This window comes from Ooceraea biroi, chromosome 1, assembly GCF_003672135.1.
Source record: "Ooceraea biroi isolate clonal line C1 chromosome 1, Obir_v5.4, whole genome shotgun sequence".
Classification (NCBI taxonomy): Eukaryota; Metazoa; Arthropoda; class Insecta; order Hymenoptera; family Formicidae; genus Ooceraea; species Ooceraea biroi.
The window spans coordinates 22,279,567-22,300,076 of record NC_039506.1 but is presented as its reverse complement, the minus strand read 5'-3'; the positions used below and the strand labels follow the sequence as shown (position 1 = coordinate 22,300,076).

Genomic DNA, 20,510 nt, shown 5'->3' with positions numbered 1-20,510 from the left:
CGCGATAGAGCGGACTTTGAAATTCCGCGGCAGTATATTTCGCGAGCGTCCCGCCTTTTTCCCCGCGACACACGTGGGGCTGCAAGATATGCATTGTTTCAAAAAAATCTAGAGCCCTTGGTTTTCAACCAATTTTGACGTTTTTTAAAAATAATCATCTTGAAATTTGCAAGAGAACCATCGTGGCCGATTTTTAAAAATATTTTTAGAAATTAATGATCAATATAAACACAGACATTTAATATAGAATTATTAATTCGTCAGTAAACCATTAATATAAACGAAAATTGCTCATTTTTTAGTCGATCAAAACCTGGCACTAATCTTGATGTTCAGATAATCTTTCTGTGTGAGATGTTTACAAAAAAGTTTCTGCAAATCAATAATTAATGCAAGATTTATTATTATCGTTGAAAGAGGACAATATAAAACTTTGTTAGAAATTGTGTCGAGAGTAGAGATGCAGCAACTAAAGTTGTTTCAATGTTCGTTGCAGGGAAGGGACGGCTCTATCCGGCCTACAGTCTAAGTGGCAGCGAGGGTGAGGATAATACCTCCAGTTTGCGTAGTCGCGCGTATCCGCAAAATAACCATCAAACCAACCAGTCGCATCACAATCATTACAACACCAGTCAGCATAAGCAACGCGCCTATCAACAGCAACAACAGCAGCATCCCCTGTATCACATGCCCGGCAGCGGTGCCGGCCTCAGCGACACTCCGACTTCCGGTAACGCATCCGACGAAACTCTCACCGACAGTGACCTTATCACTGTTGCTCGCGATTCTGCGCTGCTCGTTCATAACGGTGAGTAAATCCGCTTTCCGTTCTCTTGTTCGCGGTGTATGTATTATCTGTTTTATAACTGCAACGAATGCACACCTCTCAATAAGAATAGCTATTGCTGAGTAAATAAAAATCCAATATTCTTTATCCGTTGTCCGGTCTTTCCGCCGTTGCTAATGGAAGAATAAAAAAATCTGGATGATCTGGAGAGAATATAGAACGTGATTTATTTCGGCGCGGAACAACTACTTTCTGTTTGCCGTTCCGCCGCTTACGATCACTCCTCGATCGTGAGATTGAAAGACGACAGTAAGCTATCGACTATCCTGGAGGCGCGATGACATCAGTTCATCGCGTTAACCGAACAAATCTTTCGGAGATAATCCACGGGAAGACAGAATAGTAAAAGGACGCGCGCGCGCGACAGAGTCGGTCATTCGCAATAACGCGAAATCGTTCCCCTACATTACTCAAACATGATGGATGGCCCTTGCGGCGATGAGGTGTGAGGCCACACACGGGGTTTGTCGTAGACGGGGGTTATCGGCACGCCGGCTTGTCAGGGATGACGTATCGCTCCGAAGGTATACACCATATCTCGGAGCCCGTCTAGCCCATCCTGCACCACCTTCACCCCAACGCGTACCACCTCGAAACGAGCTCTCCTACGGCTCCGCACCGACTACGTACTCAACGCAGTGGACACTTGCGCGTGAAAGGTATTTATCACCGCAGCCGTGCTGTAAGATGAGTAAATCAATTGATCGCGCAGCCCGACCACGTCGGCCGACCGGGAGAAAATTTCCGCGTGCAACGTGAAATCTACCCGCGAGCGACGGAACAATATAAGGATGATGATTCCTTGCGATGATGCGGTCTAAATAAATACGCCGCCGCGTGTGCCACGTAAGGGTGTAAAAGCCTCCGCAAATGGATAGGAGCGATATAATGGAGACGTGTTCGGTATCGCGGCGGTAAAGCGACCGCACGTGACGTGGCATCGAATCTCCGGTGCGATTCGTTTCCGGCATGGGGGAAAAAATGCGGCCAGAGGGTCTTCCCTTTTATCGGGCGTAATGCGAGACCGCCGCGGACTCGTAAATGTATATCGCTCCTTCCACCCGCCGCAATTCTCGATACTCCATTAAGATTTCAGCTGAATCATAATGACTGCGGCGACTCGCGGCCGCGCAGCGCCGGGATGAAAAGGAAAGCGGAGAAACTCTTGCGGATTTCAATCTCTGGCATGACGACTCCGCCGGTTCCCTCTTAACGTGACAACACGCCGGCGCCATCCATCATACGTGCGCTTCTATTCTTCCACGAGCAAATAATTCCTGGCCCCATGACAGACCGGGACACATCCTGGACACATAATGCTCGAGGTCAATCCCGCTCTCGAGCGCGCATAAACGCGCAATTACGGGCCGCGCGGATTAGCATGACAGTGGAAATCATCGCGTCATCCGGAGGGCGTATTAGACGATTACATTACCGTTGCATAGTGCGCCACGGAGCGTCACGGATTAATAGTGACGCCTTCGATCATGCCAAGATGACATGTGCCTCCGAATTATGAGAATGCCCCTTGCCCTGACTTTGCAAAAAGTGTGCTTCGATATTAATGTGTCATGCAATATCACGTTAACATTTTCTGAAACATAAGAAACTTAGCAAGGAATGACGTGTCTAACTGATCAACAAACTTGATGAAAGTAGGAATATTTGATAAAATTGTTTTGAGATTTGTATAATGATCACACACTTGTAGGATGTAAAGTTTGAAAAATATTTTGCATGAAAAATTAATTTTCGCACAATGTTCTGTAATGTTTCCCCGTAAACTGATATTTTCATTAACGCGAATTAGATTAGATTGTTAATTACGTGGTAATCCACTCGTTTGTATGAATGCGTGATTACGCGTTACGCGGATTAGCATGTACACACTGGGAGTTATTACCCCGTACGTAGACACCTTGGTCGATCGCGTTACATTGCTCTGTGCGTAACTCAATGTGGCGAATTAATGCTAGCATCTTCGATCATCCCGGTGGACTCGAATTCTCGTCACGGTGGAATTCGCAGCGCGGCAAACAGACACGAGGTGATACATGAGTTATCATTTACAGCGACAAGCGGAGAAAAGAGGGAGGAAGCAGGGGGAACGGGAGGGAGGATAAACCGCGTTATATACATCGTTCCCTGATTAACAGTCGGCGCAATCGTCGCTTTCATCGTCGAGCGCGGAATGAATTAGGATTTTCGCTCGGTGTACGGACGGCGGGCGTGACGAATTTCTCGATTCCGCCGCACGCGGAATCGCGAGCCACGTTAATGAGACGGAAGTAATACTCCCTCCGGGGTATTCATTCGTCCTGGTTGAAAGCCCTCCTGGGTCGGTCATAGTTCCGGCACAGGAATGGATTTCGCCGCGAAATTCCGGTCGTGCACTCTAATCCACATCGTCGTCGTCGTCGTCGTCGTCGTCCTCGCCACCGCCGTCGCTGCTCCGACCTTCGATATCCACACGGAGGAAGAACTCCCGGCCGCCGCTTTATCACAAACGCACACTCGGCTCTGGAATTCCTCGTCTGCGTATTATACATTTTCCGGATAATTAATGCCTCGCTGCCGCCGCCGCCACTGCTACCGCGTGACTTTTTCTCGACAATACGTATTCAAACCGGCGACGGTTATAAATAACCATTCAACTTTGCGCGAACTGAAAGCATGAAACTAAACTGGAGATTTACGTGCGCGTACTTCGCGCCTGATACGCGAACCGTCGATCGCTATCTACCTCGAAACTCTCATCGCGTAATTTTCCGCAATTTTTTAATTGCATCACCAATAAAGGCAAGACATCGCTATCAATGTAGCAGCTTTACCGATTATGTTTGCACCATCAATAATAGCAGCGTGCGACAATTTATCAAATACCCTTGAGTAACGCGGGCTTTTGTCGCCGGTCGGATAATCACGGCTCGTTATACCGAAGAACGCGATGACCGAGCACTTCGATGCACGTAGGAAAAAAAAGGAAAAAAAGAGACAGGAAAAGGGATATCCTTTGTTGCTCACGTAGAATATCGGATTTCGGCTGCGTCGGCTCGCATTAACGAGCGTCTATCATTGCGAAGATCTCAGTAACGATCGGTCCTGCTCCGGTGAGTTAGTCGCTCGTTAACACTTCGTTTGATCCCACGATCGGCGACGTGTTATCGTCGCTCGTCGCCTCGCGTGATAAGCGGCGTACATCGCGACGCGCTGTCCTCCCGTCGACCCAGACTGCATTCCCGCCAGGTAGACAGGCACATAAATAAAAAATCGATACACCCCTTTCGTTCACGCACGTTCCCTCGGCTCCCCTTGCCCGTATTCCTGGTTCCTTCGCGCCCTCTCTCATCGCCTCGTCTCCCGTCATCTCCTCCGCGTTCGAGGTTCCTCTCTCTCGCCTCCGCGTTCTGTTTCGCGCCCAATTTGCGGCCCATCATCGCTACGGAAGAAGCAATTTCTAACTTAAATGAAACTCCCTCTTGCTCGCGCAGTTGCTCGCTCGCTCGCTTGTTCGTTCGCTCGTCTCTCTACCGCTCGATCGACAGGAGACGCCGGTCTTGCGTTTCAGTAAGTAGGGTAGCGCGAACAGGACGCGGGTGAAAGGGAGGATTGACGCTGGGAGCTCTTCCCTATCGCGGCGAACGTGCAACGGCCACCCCGTAGCTACCACTCGCTCCAAGACCGCTCGCACGCAACTCCCCAATGTTCCTGACGAGATTATGACGCGGACTACGAACGCTCTGTAACCGCACGCGCCTTGGTACGCGCCCTTACCAATTGTCTGTAGCATCGAACATGAGAAATGACTGCTTTCGCCTGTAGTAGAAAATTTCATTGAAATTGTAACAGAGAGCAGGAAGCAGGTTAAACACGTAAGGACTGGAGAATATTATAATAATTAAATCTGACCAACAGCCAGAAAATTTGCCCAGTTTTAGTAAATTAATTTTCGCGCAACGAGTACGAGACGAGTTGTCGATTTAATTCAACGCACGTACATGTTTAAATACTTCTCTTTCTGTGACAAGCTTTTTTCGCAATTGCTGAGAGAGAGAGAGAGAGAGAGAGAATTTTCGTAATGTCTCGATCCTCGCACGTTATTTCCGACGGGATAACATATACATAGTTGATGGTATTAACTCGATGCGTGGATTATCTAGTGTTCGCTGAAGTACATTCTACCGGAGTATCACTAAACCGCTTACAGGCTAGATATTACATCGCTGCCAAGATCATCGCGCGCAAACTTGCGGGAAACTGCAGCTGCGAGTACTTCACCCCGCGTCAAATCATTGCAGTGGGTGATCGCCCGGGACGAGCGGCGCATTCCGAACTTTTCTTTCTCCGATCGTGGCGCAGCTACTTGCCACAAGGAGCTAGTTAACAGTTTGTTACGTCCCTGTCACTATCACGATGCAAAACCGGAACTTCTGCTAACTAGCTTCTTGTGGCACCGCTATCGCGATTATCGTTTGTCGTCCATTCAGCGTATCTATTACATCGCCCGCGCCGTAAGCAATTCAGATCGATTCTGACGCTAGTTTTACATTGTTCTCGGCAACTTTCATCACGGTTCACAGCGGCAAATTCGATCAGCGATCGTAGTCCAGTGGAATTCTTCTCTCGTACGTAATATATGAACATGATACGATAACAATTAGCGTGAGTGTTGAATCTCGTTGCCTCCTCGAGTTTCGTGCTGTCTAGACATGTTATCTCAGCTGCGCGAGACAAATTTGCAGAACGGTCGAGAGGATTATCCATCGAAGGTGCGACAAGGGCCTCGCTCGTGCTTGCGTCTTCGGCTTTTTCCTTCGATATCGACGCTGATAACTGCATCGGCTCGCTCGGCGAAGGCGGTAATAAAGCGGGGACTGACAAAGAAGGCTAGCGGCGTTATCGCATGGCTGGAAGTTTGCGAGATTGCCTGGCAGCCTCTCGATATGGCCTGAGTAGAAGCGCGGCGAACTTCGATAATCTTCTCTGCAGCGGGCGGCCCAGGGCCCAAGTTTGGCAATCAATGCGAAGTAACAGTTTAATTAAATACGGGTAACCCTTCGCTGACTCTGCGAGTGAGCGAGCGCGCGCTTCTTCGAAGACAGACTAATCTCGACCGCGTCTCTCTCTCGAAGACTCCAGCTGCTGGATTCAGCAAATGCGAGCATTCGACGGACTCGCAAATCCGATCATCGTTGTTGTCGTCGCCGTTTCTCCTCCTCGTCTCTTCGTCCTTCACTCCTTTGGATCGCGACACGTCGAACTTTGCGGTCGGTAAATAGCAATCGAACGAATACGATTTCCAGCCGAAATCGAGCCGGCGTGGGTTTGGAAGGCCGCATCTCTCCCAGCATCACGAGTTGCGCTGAATCCGCAGATTGCCGTAGATCTGGGTTGCCGATAGCGTTGAATAAACACGATCCCGACTCATCGGTTTGAATACGATCCGTGTGCGTGAGAGGCGGAGTGTAGTCTTTGCTCGCTTATATTGATTATACTTCTTGCGACGAACTTTATATGAGGGCCGCATCGCCAGAGTTTCCAGAATAGTTGGAGGATAAGGATCGCCGGCGCTTATCTTCGTTCTCTTCTCCCGCGAGGAACAATTTGCCGAATTATTCTGCCGTACTGTGCGTCGCTCGATTTCACGTCCAGAGGGAGAATATATCGGTCACGTACCTCCGCGATATGTAGGTGATATTTCATGCGCACACCCACATTCCACACGCACGTGCGGAGTCCATATAGCACCGTAAAATTTCCACGGTGTATGTACCTCTTTGAGCGAAACCTTGGAAGTACAGTTGAACGTGTTTATCGGGAATAGTTGGAATTTAATGCGAGATTAATTTTCTCGCCGAGTATTCGTGGAGCATTACGAATTAAACGAAGCTCCGTGTAACGATGGTAGCAGATGTTACACACTCGGCGGCGCAATATACCCGTGAATTATGGTGGTCAGGTTTTAACGCGCGAGCATTCGAGCCTCCGGACCTTTTAACATGTTGAGCGGATCGCGAGGAGATTCCGCATCGGTGACAAAGTACCCTTACGTGAGTCCATTACCGGAAGCACCTTTCAGGCCAGAATGTTATTGATACGTAGACGTAAGTTCGCTCACGGAGACGATCGGGCGCTCCCTCCAAGAGCATTATGTCCCTATAGCGAGCACGCCTCATCCATTTTCCATTCTCTCCTCCATTTTCCTCCGACTGCTATGTTTATGTATGTCCGGTTGATTACCAAAAGCATGGATACACGGCTGTTTGTCTCCTGTACCCGGCGGCGACAGCGGCCAGCATCGCCAGGGCACCGAGGGTCACACTCGAATACTCGCATCCCTCGGATACTCGTGCCCTCAGCGTGTCCTCCTACCCTCACGCGCTGCGTTCTTCTTATCTTCCTCTCGTGCTCGCTTCCTGGCAGCTTTTTGCCACGCATGACTCTCCAAAAGTGAGAGTAAGAGAAAGAGATGCCGGGACGAGTGGAATTTTATGCCCGGCCGGGGGACATCTCTTACGACTGATTTTGATTCTCGAAACTTTGCCTCTTCTCGACCTTTCGTCCCTCGATCGGTCGCGCTCTTGGTACGTGCTGCGCTGTCTCCTTCGCTCCTTCCGCAGTCTGCCGAAACCCTCGAGTCTCTCTTCTTCGGTTGTTTACGAATTACTGGATCCTCATCTCCATGTCGTCCTCAGCTCGATACGGGCATATCGGCATGGAACAAGCTTGTCCCATGTGTTCCGCAACGAATGCCACGAGGCAAAAGATCCGCGAAGCAGTCGAGCAAAGAAACTTCGTCGTCAGTTTCTTTTACTTTTGTTCTATTTTTAATCTTTACATTGCGGCTCGCAAGAGAATCATTATTGCTATTATTTTCGTGATTTCTTGATGTTTAATAAGACGTGTGTTCAATGAGTGTACATATACAAGTATGATTATTATTCATTAATATAATAGACTCCTATATAACGCGAGGAATACGTTCTGCGTTATATGAATATACGTGATTTTTTTACAAAAATTTTAAGAAAATGCTTTATGCACACCTGGCAAGAATACATATGATATGAATGTGTGTGTGTATTACACACACACACATATATATAAAATATCTGATACAATTCCCAAGAAGGATTCAGAATATATTAAACTTGTTTTTGGGACTGGGTGGATGTTCGGAGCTTGCTCCGGCATTGCAGTATCGTCGGATTTGGCTCAATAATCGAGCATCTTTTAAATCGTCATAACTGTTTTTGACTTTTAATTATAGGTTGTGAATTTTCAGGTTACCCGATCGACTCGTGGCGGAGTCCCCAGTCTCCTATTCTGAATTCTCCCCTTATAAAGTCTTATATCTTCCCCGTGCTGGGACTTAGCCGCACGGGGATTATATCATCAGATAGAGCTCAAAGAGCCTTACAATCTCATATATAATATTGTATAGGTTGAGTGTCTGTCGCAAATTATAGGTGAGAAGCGATCCCGTGTATTTGTCCATTTTCACGATTGTATCAGATATATATACATATATACAAGTAACTATTTCACTGCGAAAAATTTCCATCGGATAAATCATCAACAGATTAAATAGTGTTTCCTATTGTTAGTTTTATTTAAATGATTAAACCGATTAAATAATGGATATATCCGATTACCTTCATCGGATATGTTCGATCATCTTCTTTGTCTTATCTTTATTTTTGTCTTTGTCTTAATACAATTTAATCGGATATATCCGTTTGTTACTATGTAATTGATTATCCGATTAGGTATTTTTCTCAGTGATTTTTTTCTTATCTTAGTTGCATATCATAAAGACTAATTGCGAATCGTTACTTGTATATATATAACGCATGATACACGGCTGATTTACCGCGTTATATGAGCACTGTCGCAAATTTTCTGCATTACACAAATCCGTGTTATATAGGCCGCGTTATACGAGAGTTCACTGTACATGCTCTCTGATGCGTTGTAAAAATATTAAGTATCAAAACCAAAAAGGACATAAACATACTTGTTTATCAGAATTCAATGATATATAATCTAAATATGTACTCAATATTTTTACTATTATCTAATTATGATAAATATAATCCAAATACGTCATATTACATATTTCCATTATAATCGCGCTAACGTGATGCTTTTTACATGCCAATGTTGCGTTTCTGATATCCACATTGTACGTGTAATCCGTCAACAAGAATCGCATCTTACACTGGCGCAGCAGATTATATCGATTATACCGGCGATCGACGCGTTATTAACTTGAATATTGGATACTCGGCATTCTCGCTGAAAAATATTCAGCGTTCGCTCAACAAGATCTATGTCGCACAAGCGGGCGAGCAAAGTATATTCTCGGTAACCATCGCGGACTTTAGTCGGACGGGCACTTGTCTTTCGTTGCACATAGCGTACATTTGAACCGAGAATGGAACGACCCGAATCCCTTTTAATACCGAACTAAGTGGGAAATGATGTTCCGTTCCTGCCCCCCTCCGCTCCCCCACCCTTCTCTCGCCAATGGTCCGAGAGAAGCTCCTTCGTGCCGTTATCAAACCCAAGTTCAACCTATGCATTATTCAGAGAAAGAGTGGACGTGGAGTAGGTGGTGGGGCGGAAAAAAGGGGGCCTATTAGCATGGAACCAAATTACTTTTCCGCGATAACGTCATTCGTATAATTTGCCGGCACGGCGGACGGCGGGAAGCTTTTTTCGAGTACGTCTCTCCCGGCAACGTAATATCCAGCATCGAGTCCTTTCTCTCTTTCTTTCTTTCTCTCTCTCTCTTTTCTTTCCATCGCGATTTTTCCTGATAAGGATTCCTCGTTTGACCGAGATTTCCAATGGAAGGAAATAAAAATACGGCAGAGATCTCGCGACCTCTCGCTCGGCGCTCGCTGGGCGCTTCCTAAGGTTTCGAAACGGTAACACACATTTTCGTTACATCATCGCGAAAAACAAGCACGATGCGTTCGAGCGTACGCGGTGTCCCGAGAAACGGATACGCGAAGTGCTTCCGCGTGCTAAACGGTAAAGCTGAAGGCGGAATACCTTCCGATAAAGTCCAACGTTACGGAAGCTTTACGGACACGTGGAAACTGAAATGTTACTGAACGATCGGTCTCGGGTAAACGCGCGCGATGTAGCGAGTCAACGATAGGAACGAGGATCGGACACGGGGACTCGAACTCGAACATTCGAACCATGAAGAAACGAGAAACGGCGGAGTGCGACGCGAAGAAAATCAGTGGACGAACGTAGCATCGGAATGTAATTTGTTGTCCGTGGGAGACAATCGAGGGATCGGTCGCGGAAGACGGAGGAGGAGACGCGAGTAAGATCTGGACCAGAGGATCCCGGGTCTGGAACGGGTTCGCCGGAAATACGGCGGAGACAGGAGGAGAAGGGTTTCTCTCTCCGCGCGGTGCCGTGGTCGAGGAAACAATTTCAATCATTCCCGTCGTAGCTTTGATGTTTTATGAGGATACCTACGCATTCCTCTGGTCCGTGAAGTCGCAATTCGTTTGGGAAACCGAACTCTTTTCCGTCGTCCGCTCCACGCGATCCGTCTCTACGTCCTCCCCCCGTCTCGTCGCGCTTTCTCCAGCGTTTCTTAACAGTGGAAGAGTCCGACGTGTGCGCGCATGTGTGTGTGCACGATTTTCTTTCGTCTGCGCGTTGTTTGAGGGCCGCAGGAAATACAGAGGACCCGTGAGCGGAAGGAATCGAGACACGGGCGTCAGTTCGATCTGATTGTGTCTCAGAGCCGGAGCAAATAATGGAAGTTCAATGTCTCTCTGTCTTCGACGATGTCTAATGCCACCGTCGAGCTCTCGCCTGCCTTCGGTGACCATGCAAATATTTATTTATCAGTTCTCGCTGAGAGAACAAATAATCCCGCTCAACGGCGCCGTTGCGTCTAAAGAAATACGGGGAGCTGAGGGTTCAGATATGGACCGCGATCCTGATACCTGGCGTTTGCGAGCTTTATCGGCACGACTAATTTCACGAGTTAGAATTAATTTTTACTTCAGCGCTGATTATTTCAAATAATTCACATAGTGAAAAAGTAATCCCGTGATGTACGCTGCGCTGTTTTTTTCTTTCCGACTCTTCTCCGAGCATCTACAGGAACAACGTTTAAAGATTGTTCAAAAGCATCAGCTGCACGAAATTCGGGCCACGTTCCCGAGCAGATACCTCGACTTCCCTGCTATCTCTTTGAAAGCTCGGGGCATCCGGAATCGAGGTATACTTTGTGAATGAAAGCACTTCCTCGCGCGAGCACTCCAGGAGCACACCTGATATCGTGCGACGCGATGCGAGGTAAATCCGAAATCTAATCGCTCTGCCGTGAAATTCCGGGCACGTGCGCGGTATATGCAGCCGGGTACTAGTCGAACCCGAAAAGCCGATGTCGAAGAACGCGACGCGAAGCGAGCGAGCATGAAGGAAATGAAAAAAAAAGGAGAAAGGGAAAGAAAGAGAGACGGAAAAAGGGCACAGAAGGCAAAACTAACGGGGAAGGGCAAGGACGGTCAATTCCAGGAGGGAAGGATATCAATGCGGCCGATTACAATGCCCCTCCCGGGACGTGACAAAAAAATCGTTCCAGATAAAACGCCGGGACGGCGGCGCGGGCGTTTATTACGCCGCTCGTCGCTGGAAGTTCCATTTACATACCGCGCGAAAACGCGGCGGCGGCGGCGGCGGCGGAGGGTGGTTCTCTCTGCGCGGGGGAGAAAAAAGATGCGGATGCGATTTGCAAGACGCCGACCCGGCGGGAGAAGGAAGAGCGACGGTAATAGAGGAAGTGGGTGGGAGAGAAGCGGCGGCGGAGAAGTAAAAGTCGGGAAGGCAAATTTCGTTATTGCCTGCGACGGCCCCGAGGCACGCAGCGTCTAAAGCGCCGCTAAAATAAGAAATTGAGTGCGATGAAAGTGCACGATAATAAGTGTATAAATAACGAAGTTCGATAGTGCGCCGATGGTGATGTAATTCGAGCGATCGCTGCTTGCGCAGTCAACGTTACATTGTTCAACGTGCGTAATTTAAATCCTCCCCCTCGCAGCCGAACTCGCGACGGTCGCAATTATTAATCCGATTACGGCCGTGATTATTAAAGAGCGACGATCGAGCTCGTGTTCTTCGCGGTGGAATCCAATTTTCGGAGTGGTGAAAATTTAGCGTGAAACACGAACGCACCGTGGAACGGACAATTTGCCGGGTTTGCATGATTAATCACCTCGCGTCGATTTGCGAAACTAAAGTTGCGTGCCGCAATTATCCGAATATTATTTCATCCTCACGGCGAGGGGTCGGTCGGTTGCCCGTTTTCTTGCAGCCACACGTGTCTACGCTTATACACGGGGGCACGTACACAGCCCACGCAGTATACCGCTATTCCGACATGGCTCTCGTGAAATTAAACCGGGAGTCCATCGTTTCCCTCTTTCGGTCGGGTCGCTGCTATAAACTTCGCCAGTTTATTGTTTCCCGCGCGCGGAGTAATTTAAAGGACCCACCCAGCGGGCGAAGCCCAGGGCCGCAGCCAGGCAGGGTCGACGATTATCTCTCAAGTCCGCTCATAATTGATTCCCGTGCAAACGTGATCTTCAGTAAAAATGAAACTTGATATGTTCTGCTGTGAGACAAATGCCGTGTCGTGCGCGCGCAAATTCTCATTTGTAATCATCTATTACCTGAATCCATCGTAAGCCAAGCTTGAAGTATACCTCCACGTAAGAATTTTTTTACAAAACGACGATGACGATACAACTTGTTCAAGAACTGTAATTTAATTCCATCGAAAAGATGGTGCCCGTAATTCTTTAAAGTCGTAGCCTTTCTTCTTCTTCTTCTTCTTTATCCATCTCTTCTGATTTTACAGCCTTTTTTTGTACTCTGAATCATTCAATACTCTAGTAATCAACCTCTGCTAGACGCCCGTCTAGCTCGGAGGAATAGCTCGGGTACTTCGGGATCGCTAGTTCCCGTGCTCATATCAACAATCATGAGCCCCTGAGGGGAACTTTTCTTTCGTGTTTTCAAAAAGATATTTAATATTGCTCAATAACAAGTATAGAATCTTTTATTCGCCAGGAAGTTAACTTATCAGATATTGCCAGTGTATCGCGATTTAAAATATGGATTTAAATTTAATATTGCTCGCTTACTAAAATATTCATATTCAAACTTAAGAATGTATTCAAGCAAAATCTACTTAAACATAATTGCAAAACAAGATTTTAATCGCTCGCTCTCTCAATTTGTAATTTGTCAGAACCGTTGGGTTCTTTAAATGTTAGATAATCTAAATGCCCGAGTAAAGAAGACTTTCCTGGAGATTAATGCAAACCTTCTGAAACGGTCTGTACACTGGGGCTCAGGGAGGGAACAACACTCGAAACGATTAAATGTATACATTAGGTGAAGCGAGGCAGAGGGTCCATTTATCCCGTCTTACGTACCGTGCCCCGCTGGGTACACGCCCGATTATTTTAATTCAGGGCCCGCGACGGCGATAATTCATTGCGAGGTACAGGGCAGCGATTTCGGCCTTAGGCTGGTTATTTGTAACCGACAACCATCTTTCTCTTCGCTGACACCCCTTCCCTGTTCCATCTTCGCCGTCTATCCATTCGTGCGACGCCCACACGCATTCGAGCACCACCCTCCAAGATCGCTATCTTGTTTTAGGGATGATTTGGAAACGTGCGCGCCATCCACGAATTCGTAAGCACAAAAGAGAGTCAATCACCTAACCATTTTAACGAGCCAAGAGAAAAAAGAAAAGCGAGCAGCATACAGCGTAACGACCGACTTTTTCGTAATTCGAGGACATCCTGCTATTGACTGCGGTCGATAACGGACCTCTGCCCAGGATGCACTTGCCTGCATCAACCTTTGATGAAGAAACCGAAGACAGAGTAAAGTGAAGACGATTTCATATCGTTTCTTTAAAACCATAACAATGAGACAACACCGATGGAAGAGCAACAGTCGAATTTTTGCAAAACCGATATGTATCGCCTGGATACGACGTAACTACGCTAAATCAGGTGATTCTGCATCAGATTAACCGTTCGGAAAAAACATTCGCAACAGCTGAAGATGTTCGATCTGTACGTCAGCCTGATAATATTTTCCAGAGCTGAAATGCCTAGCACACAGCCTTGCGAAATTGTGAGTTGTATAGTTTATCAGAATATGCCTTTGCGCGCATCGAGATATTCGCATTATCAATATAATTCAGATCTCGATAAGCAACCTATGTTAAACATGACAAGTGTGAAAAAGGATTTGTTGTTTATCAATGGAAAAAAATTCAAGTGTATTACGAAATGGCTGGTTAAAAACACAAAGGAACGTCTAGCGGTATATTCGTCTCGAATCAGCCTTCGTTGAAGAAACTGAAGACAAAGTAAATTGAAGACGATATCATGGCGATTCCATTTCTACAGAACGATGATAACAACGAGACACCACCGATGAAAGAGCAACAATTGAAGATGTTCGATCTGTAGGTCAGCTTGATAATATTTTCCGGAGCTGAAATGCCTAGCACACAGCCTTGCGAAATTGTGAGTTGTATAGTTTATCAGAATATGCCTTTGCGCGCATCGAGATATTCGCATTATCAATATAATTTAGATCTCGATAAGCAACCTATGTTAAACATGACAAGTGTGAAAAAGGATTTGCTGTCTATCAATGGAAAATAAGTCAAGTGTATTACGAGATGGCTGGTTAAAAACACAAACGAACGTCTAGCGGTGTATTCGTCTCGAATCAGCCTTTGTTGAAGAAACCGAAGACAAAGTAAATTGAAGACGATATCATGGCGATTCCATTTCTACAGAACGATGATAACAACGAGACACCACCAATGAAAGAGCAACAATTGAAGATGTTCGATCTGTAGGTCAGCTTGATAATATTTTCCGGAGCTGAAATGCCTAGCACACAGCCTTGCGAAATCGTGAGTTGTATAGTTTATCAGAATATGTCTTTGTGCGCATCGAGATATTCTCATTATCAATATATTAGGAAGTTGCATTGAAAGCCGCTGTTCATGTGTAGATGGCTCTAGTTATGTATGCTGTGAGCAGTGACATATGTCTCTTATGTCATTTTGAAATGTGAACATTTCCCACTAAAAGTCAGTCATCAGATGCCATCCTTTGTTTACACAAGTGCTTTTCTATAACCGAATTAAAATGGAATGCGATAAGTTGTTTTTCCGATGTGTTCTTTTACACTACTTTGATTTGAAAAAAAGTGCAGCTGAAGCTCATCGATTGCTTGCGAAAACTTATGGTGAATCTGCTTCATCGGAAACAGTATGTAGAGATTGGTTTCGACGATTCAAAAGTGGTGATTGTGACGTTCACGACAAACAACGGCCAGGTCAATCGAAAAAGTTCGAAGATGAACAACTGCAAGCTCTATTGGAAGAAAACCCTGCTCAAACACTCAAAGAATTGGCTCAACAGCTCGAAGTCGATAAATCAACGATTTCACGACGTTTACATGCCATGGGAGATCCAGAAAGAAGGGAGTTGGCTGCCACATGAATTGACCGAAAATGCCATTGCTAATCGTTTAAACATCTCGATTTCTTTGCTTGCAAGGCATAAAAAGAAGAGTTTCTTGTGGCGTATCGTAACCAGCGATGAAAAATGGATCTATTTCGACAACCCGAAACGCAAGAAATCATGGGTTGATTCTGGCCAACCATCAACATCGACACCAAAGCGAAACATCCATGGTCACAAAGCAATGCTCTGTGTTTGGTGGGATATGGAGTGTCGTATATTATGAGCTGTTGAAACCGAACGAAACAGTCACCGCCGAACATTATCGACAACAATTGGAGCGTTTGAATGATAATTTGATACAAAAACGACCATCAATTGCATCAAATCGCCGAAAAGTGATTCTTCTCCATGACAACGCTCGGCCCCATGTTGCTATAGCAGTGAAACAAACACTGATGGAGCTCGAATGGGAGGTTCTCTCGCACCCAGCGTATTCTCCGGACCTGGCCCCAAGCAATTACCATCTGTTTCGATCGATGCAACATGCTTCGGAAGATACACATTTTCATAATTACGAAGAAGTCGAAAATTGAGTTGCTGAATGAATTGGCTCAAAAGACAGACCGTTCTTTTGTTGCGGAAGTCAACTTCTGCCAGAAAAGTGGGAAAAAGTCATAGCTTCCGAGGGCAAATACCTTGATTGATGTTATTCACACATTCCGTTATTGAAATAAATGCTCAAAAAATACAAAAAAAACAGCGGCTTTTAATGCAATCTCCTAATAATTCAGATTTCGATAAGCAACCTATGTTAAACATGACATGTGTGAAAAAGGATTTGCTGTCTATCAATGGAAAAAACTTCAAGTGTATTACAAGATGACTAGTTAAAAACACAAACAAACGTCTAGCGTTGTATTTGCCTCGCTGAGGATCGTCGACCCGCCCTGGGGACTCTCGTGCTAAGTAACTATAATAAATTAAAGCGCATGGGTGGCCGCGTGGTATCAGGCTGTGTTCGACTCTCCCACACGGTACTTTATGTAATCGACCTTTGCACCTTCGCATCTCGAATCTTGAACGTAAGCTGATGTAAGAACAGCTTTATCGCATACAAAAATGACCTGGAGCAGATCTTACTATCTTCGCTCACTACTTACTCCGTGTAACAAAGAATATTAATAGATTCCCACTCCTTGCGCGAATGTAATTATAGAATACAATAAGCTTTAATATCGTTTTCCACACACAGCGTACGATTTTCATCAAATCAGATAAAAGATGTCCTTGTAACAATCTGGAACGCTTGACGGAAAGCTCGAAATATGATCGCCGTGGAAATTCCCGACGTAACGTTATCTCCGCTGTCAGCCTCCTTGTCGTGCTACGGATGTTTCTGTTTTACCCGTAATCGATTACGAGAACCTGGACGTCGTTGCGGTCATGCCGAACCCACGGCGTTCCATCTGCGGGCGAATGAAGCAGCATAGAAAGCGGTCGGGAGAGGAGGCAAGAAGGAGCGTGGCGCATGAGGGGATCCATAGATCTCGCGGCGGACTAATTAAACGTCGGGATACCGCCCTATTAGCGGGCAACGTCTTGGGGGGGTGCACGAAACTTCGGTCTCGCCCCCATACAGCGAGCCGGACCAGCTCCCGGCAATTATAAATCGTCAATTAATAAGCGTAACTCTTCGACCCACCTACCGTGGCGTCCCGTTGGAAACTTCAAGTCGCACCGCGGGCGGGGGTGTAAATCAACGCGAGGGCTCGTTGCCTTTTCCGCAAGTGTTTCCACGTACTAGTCAAGGTCACGACACTTTCATGACGTCGACAAAGAGCTCCTGACGAGGACCGAGCGTGCTCACCCTCGTCGCGAAGGCAAAAATTTATTAAGGTAGAGAACGCTGTGGCATTAAAGTCAGGGAAACTGCCGCAAAGGGTACACCAAACGAGAGAAAGGCTCCGGCGAAAGTATTAGTGATTATCGTGTCGGCTCGTACTCACGGCACTCACGAGAATGGCTAACGCCGGGGAGGCATAATAAAAAAGAAAGTTTTGAAAATACGACTCTCACGTTGAGCGGACTTTTTGGGTACTTTAACACCTCCATGATTATTAGCAAGGTCACGATTTATGGCACCACGCAACTTTTTACAAGAGGAGAGGAGAAGATTAGTAATTACTGAATCTGCAAGCGGATCATCGAGAGCGGAGATGTGTATAAACTGCAATGGCATGATAGGAGAAAGTGAGGCAAGTTTATCTGGAGTATCGGAGATTAAATCGAAAAGCTGCGAGGCGTAAAATAATGAAAGTTTGAACCAGTTGATTTGGAAAATTAGTCCCAAAATTATCCCGAGCGGCTGCATAACCGTTGAATTAGCTGCTTTAATAGCATCTGGAATGTTCAACGAAGGAACTAGTATTATTAAAAATATAGTGATTAGTCGATCAAACTTGACAATAATCTCGATGTTCAGATAATATCGTGTGAGATGTTATAAAACCTACTAACTTAACTATAAAATATGAGCAATTTTAATTATTTACTGGCGAATTAATAATTTCTATAGTAATTAACTAAATTTGCTTTACAATTTGATGTCATAGAAATTAGCATCGCTTAGCTTAGTGCTCACCAAGCAAGATGCCTCCAAAAAACGAGTCTTTGAATGCTGTACTGTATTTATATAAATAATTAACAGTTTTATTTAACAAAAATTAAAATAATTATTTTAAAATGTATTCTTTTAAATGCAAAATCCTTTGTTAAAAACAGTACACGCGTTTTTCCAAAAACAATTCCCAAACATACAGAGTTTCTCCGGTCTTGCAAATAGATATAACTCCTTAATTAGAGTCACGCTCATTCAGTATGATCGAATCACTATCAATAAATTTATCGATCAAGTGCAACATACTGGACACTTCTTACCTTGCCATTAATTAGATTAAAGTACTTATATGTATATACTACATTGCGGTGTAGTATCAATTTAATTATAAGCTAAATTATAATTTTCTCTGTACTTATATATATTGTGACGTGACGCCCGTGCGTCCGTCACAAGGGTTCGCCCGATCGAGATAGCACCACCATTGGGTGGGATCGTTCCCTCCAGCGGGGGAGCGTCCGATTGCGATTAATGGAGCGATTACTACGATTATTTGGGCTGCGCGGAAAGCGCGCGCGCGTATGTGTTCGCAGAGTGAGAGATCATCATCTGGACTATGTAATCCACGGGACATCGAGGGAAACTCAGGAGGCTAAGGAGTCTGGAGAAGCTGAGCTCGGATGCCGGGATCGCTGGGAAGGATCCGCGCCGTCAGAACCGACTCCGAAACGCAAACTCTCGCACCAGAAAGGGCCCCAAGGATTGGCACAACAGCAGCTTTACGGGGATTACCCAGCCGTCTGCAAGGCGGAAATAAAACCCGCATCCAGGACCAGGACTCCTGAGCATAACGTCGCCTCTTTCTGCGGCACGGACAAGGGCATGGCCAGCCGGCGTCCGGAGACCGCGGAATCGGGGCGTAACACACGGCAATGGGATCCCGGAGAGTCAAACCTGGCGCCTGCCGCACGGCAAACCGCCGAGCCGGCGATAGCGGCGACGGTGGCGATAACGCGGCGATCGCGAGGGGCGGATCGATGCGTGGATCGATGCGCGAGGGGTTGCGCAGATTGATGCGCGAAGGGCGAGGACCTCCAGGCGAGCCCCGGGAACGAGGACTTAGAGCTTAGCGGCCGAGCTGTGACGACGCCTTGAAGAGAGCGATCCTGCCGTGGGCCCTAGAGACGGACAGCGAGGGACGAGCCGAAGTGTAAGATCTCCACTCTGCGACCTTAGCTCGCGTAACCGGCTAAGCGGACCCTCGCGGCATCTCAACGTTTCGTATTTACGCGGACTTATGCACGATCTGTGAACCACGTGTGGCGACTTTATGCCGTTCTGCCGTTGTCGAGATGTACCGAGGCGAGGTCCGTCGGCCCCGGTTAAATTTGCGTTAACGAGAGACGCTCCTCTCCCTAGTCACAGCCAGCCTTCGTCCGTTTTGTAATCGCGTTTCGTAAAGACTCTTTGTAGATTGTCGAACTATGAGTGTCGCGTTTGTTAATCACGATTTGTCCGATATGGAAGTGTAGTTGTCGCGATCCGGGTCTTGCGGGGACCGACCGTTCTGCCGAGGGTTGCGTCATGCTGTGCTGGATCGTTGTCGTGTAAAGTATCATGGTTCGTCGGGATTCGTCTGCGTCGCGGTTGTAATTGCTAGTCGTACGGTGTCGAGATGAGTGTCGCGATCCGAATTGCGGGCGGGGACCGGGGCCGTTCGGCCGAAGGCGGCGTCCTACCGTGCCGGATCGTTTTCGCGTGATATCGTCGGTATCGTTCTCGCGTAAAGTATCGATTTCGCCGCGTCGCGCGAAGTATCGTTTTCCGGCGTAGTTGTCGGCGTCGCGTTTCGCGTAATTGAGGATTCGTGAATCGGGCGGCGGCGGAGGCCGTTAAGAGTAGACCCGTCCGAACGGGACCAGCGTGAGCAGTAGCTTGATGTGATGCCCGTCGTGAGCCGTTGCCGTGCTGCCGTAACCAACTCCCAGGGAGATCGACTCGTCAAGTTCCGTGTAGTTTATCGTAGCGTATCGTATCGTATCGTGTCGCGGTTGCGGGTTGCGCGCGTCACGGGGCCTGAGCCATATCCCACGGCGATTTAGCGGGTCTCAGAGCTGCGGGCGCGTGTCGACCGGCCGTGGAGCGTATCGGGGCCGGAATCGTATCGAAATCGCGGGACCCCGCAAGATTTCGCCGAGGTGTGGTGTTTCTTCGGAGGTCTCCGGGTTCATCGGGATTTCCGACCCGTTTGCCGAGCGAACGTCGAGGGTCGATCCCGGGTAGTTTCGGGTAGCGGTGCAGCCGCCTAGAGGTATTCGCCTCGCCGACCGTTCCGAGTTACGCGTAATCCGCGCGACCACCTTGAGAATCCCGGCGGGCGAGAATTCGTCCGGCCGATGTACTAGCGAACCAAATATACGAATGATTGGTTATTTACGTGTGTGGAGCCTTATTGTTTCATGATTGCCCTTCCAACGGTCCTCGCTTATTATCCTAC

General features: G+C 47.1%; 1 protein-coding gene across 9 annotated transcripts in view; it reads left to right on the top strand.

Moving 5' to 3' along the window:
• The window catches only part of LOC105283503 (teneurin-m), a 603,501-nt gene that overhangs the window by 296,300 nt on the left and 286,691 nt on the right, over window positions 1–20,510 (top strand). For all 9 annotated transcript variants that reach the window (XM_026972358.1, XM_026972360.1, XM_026972357.1 and 6 more), the window contains one exon: window positions 497–808. In XM_026972358.1, the coding sequence (XP_026828159.1) occupies window positions 497–808 (312 nt within the window). The remainder of the gene's footprint in view (window positions 1–496; window positions 809–20,510) is intronic.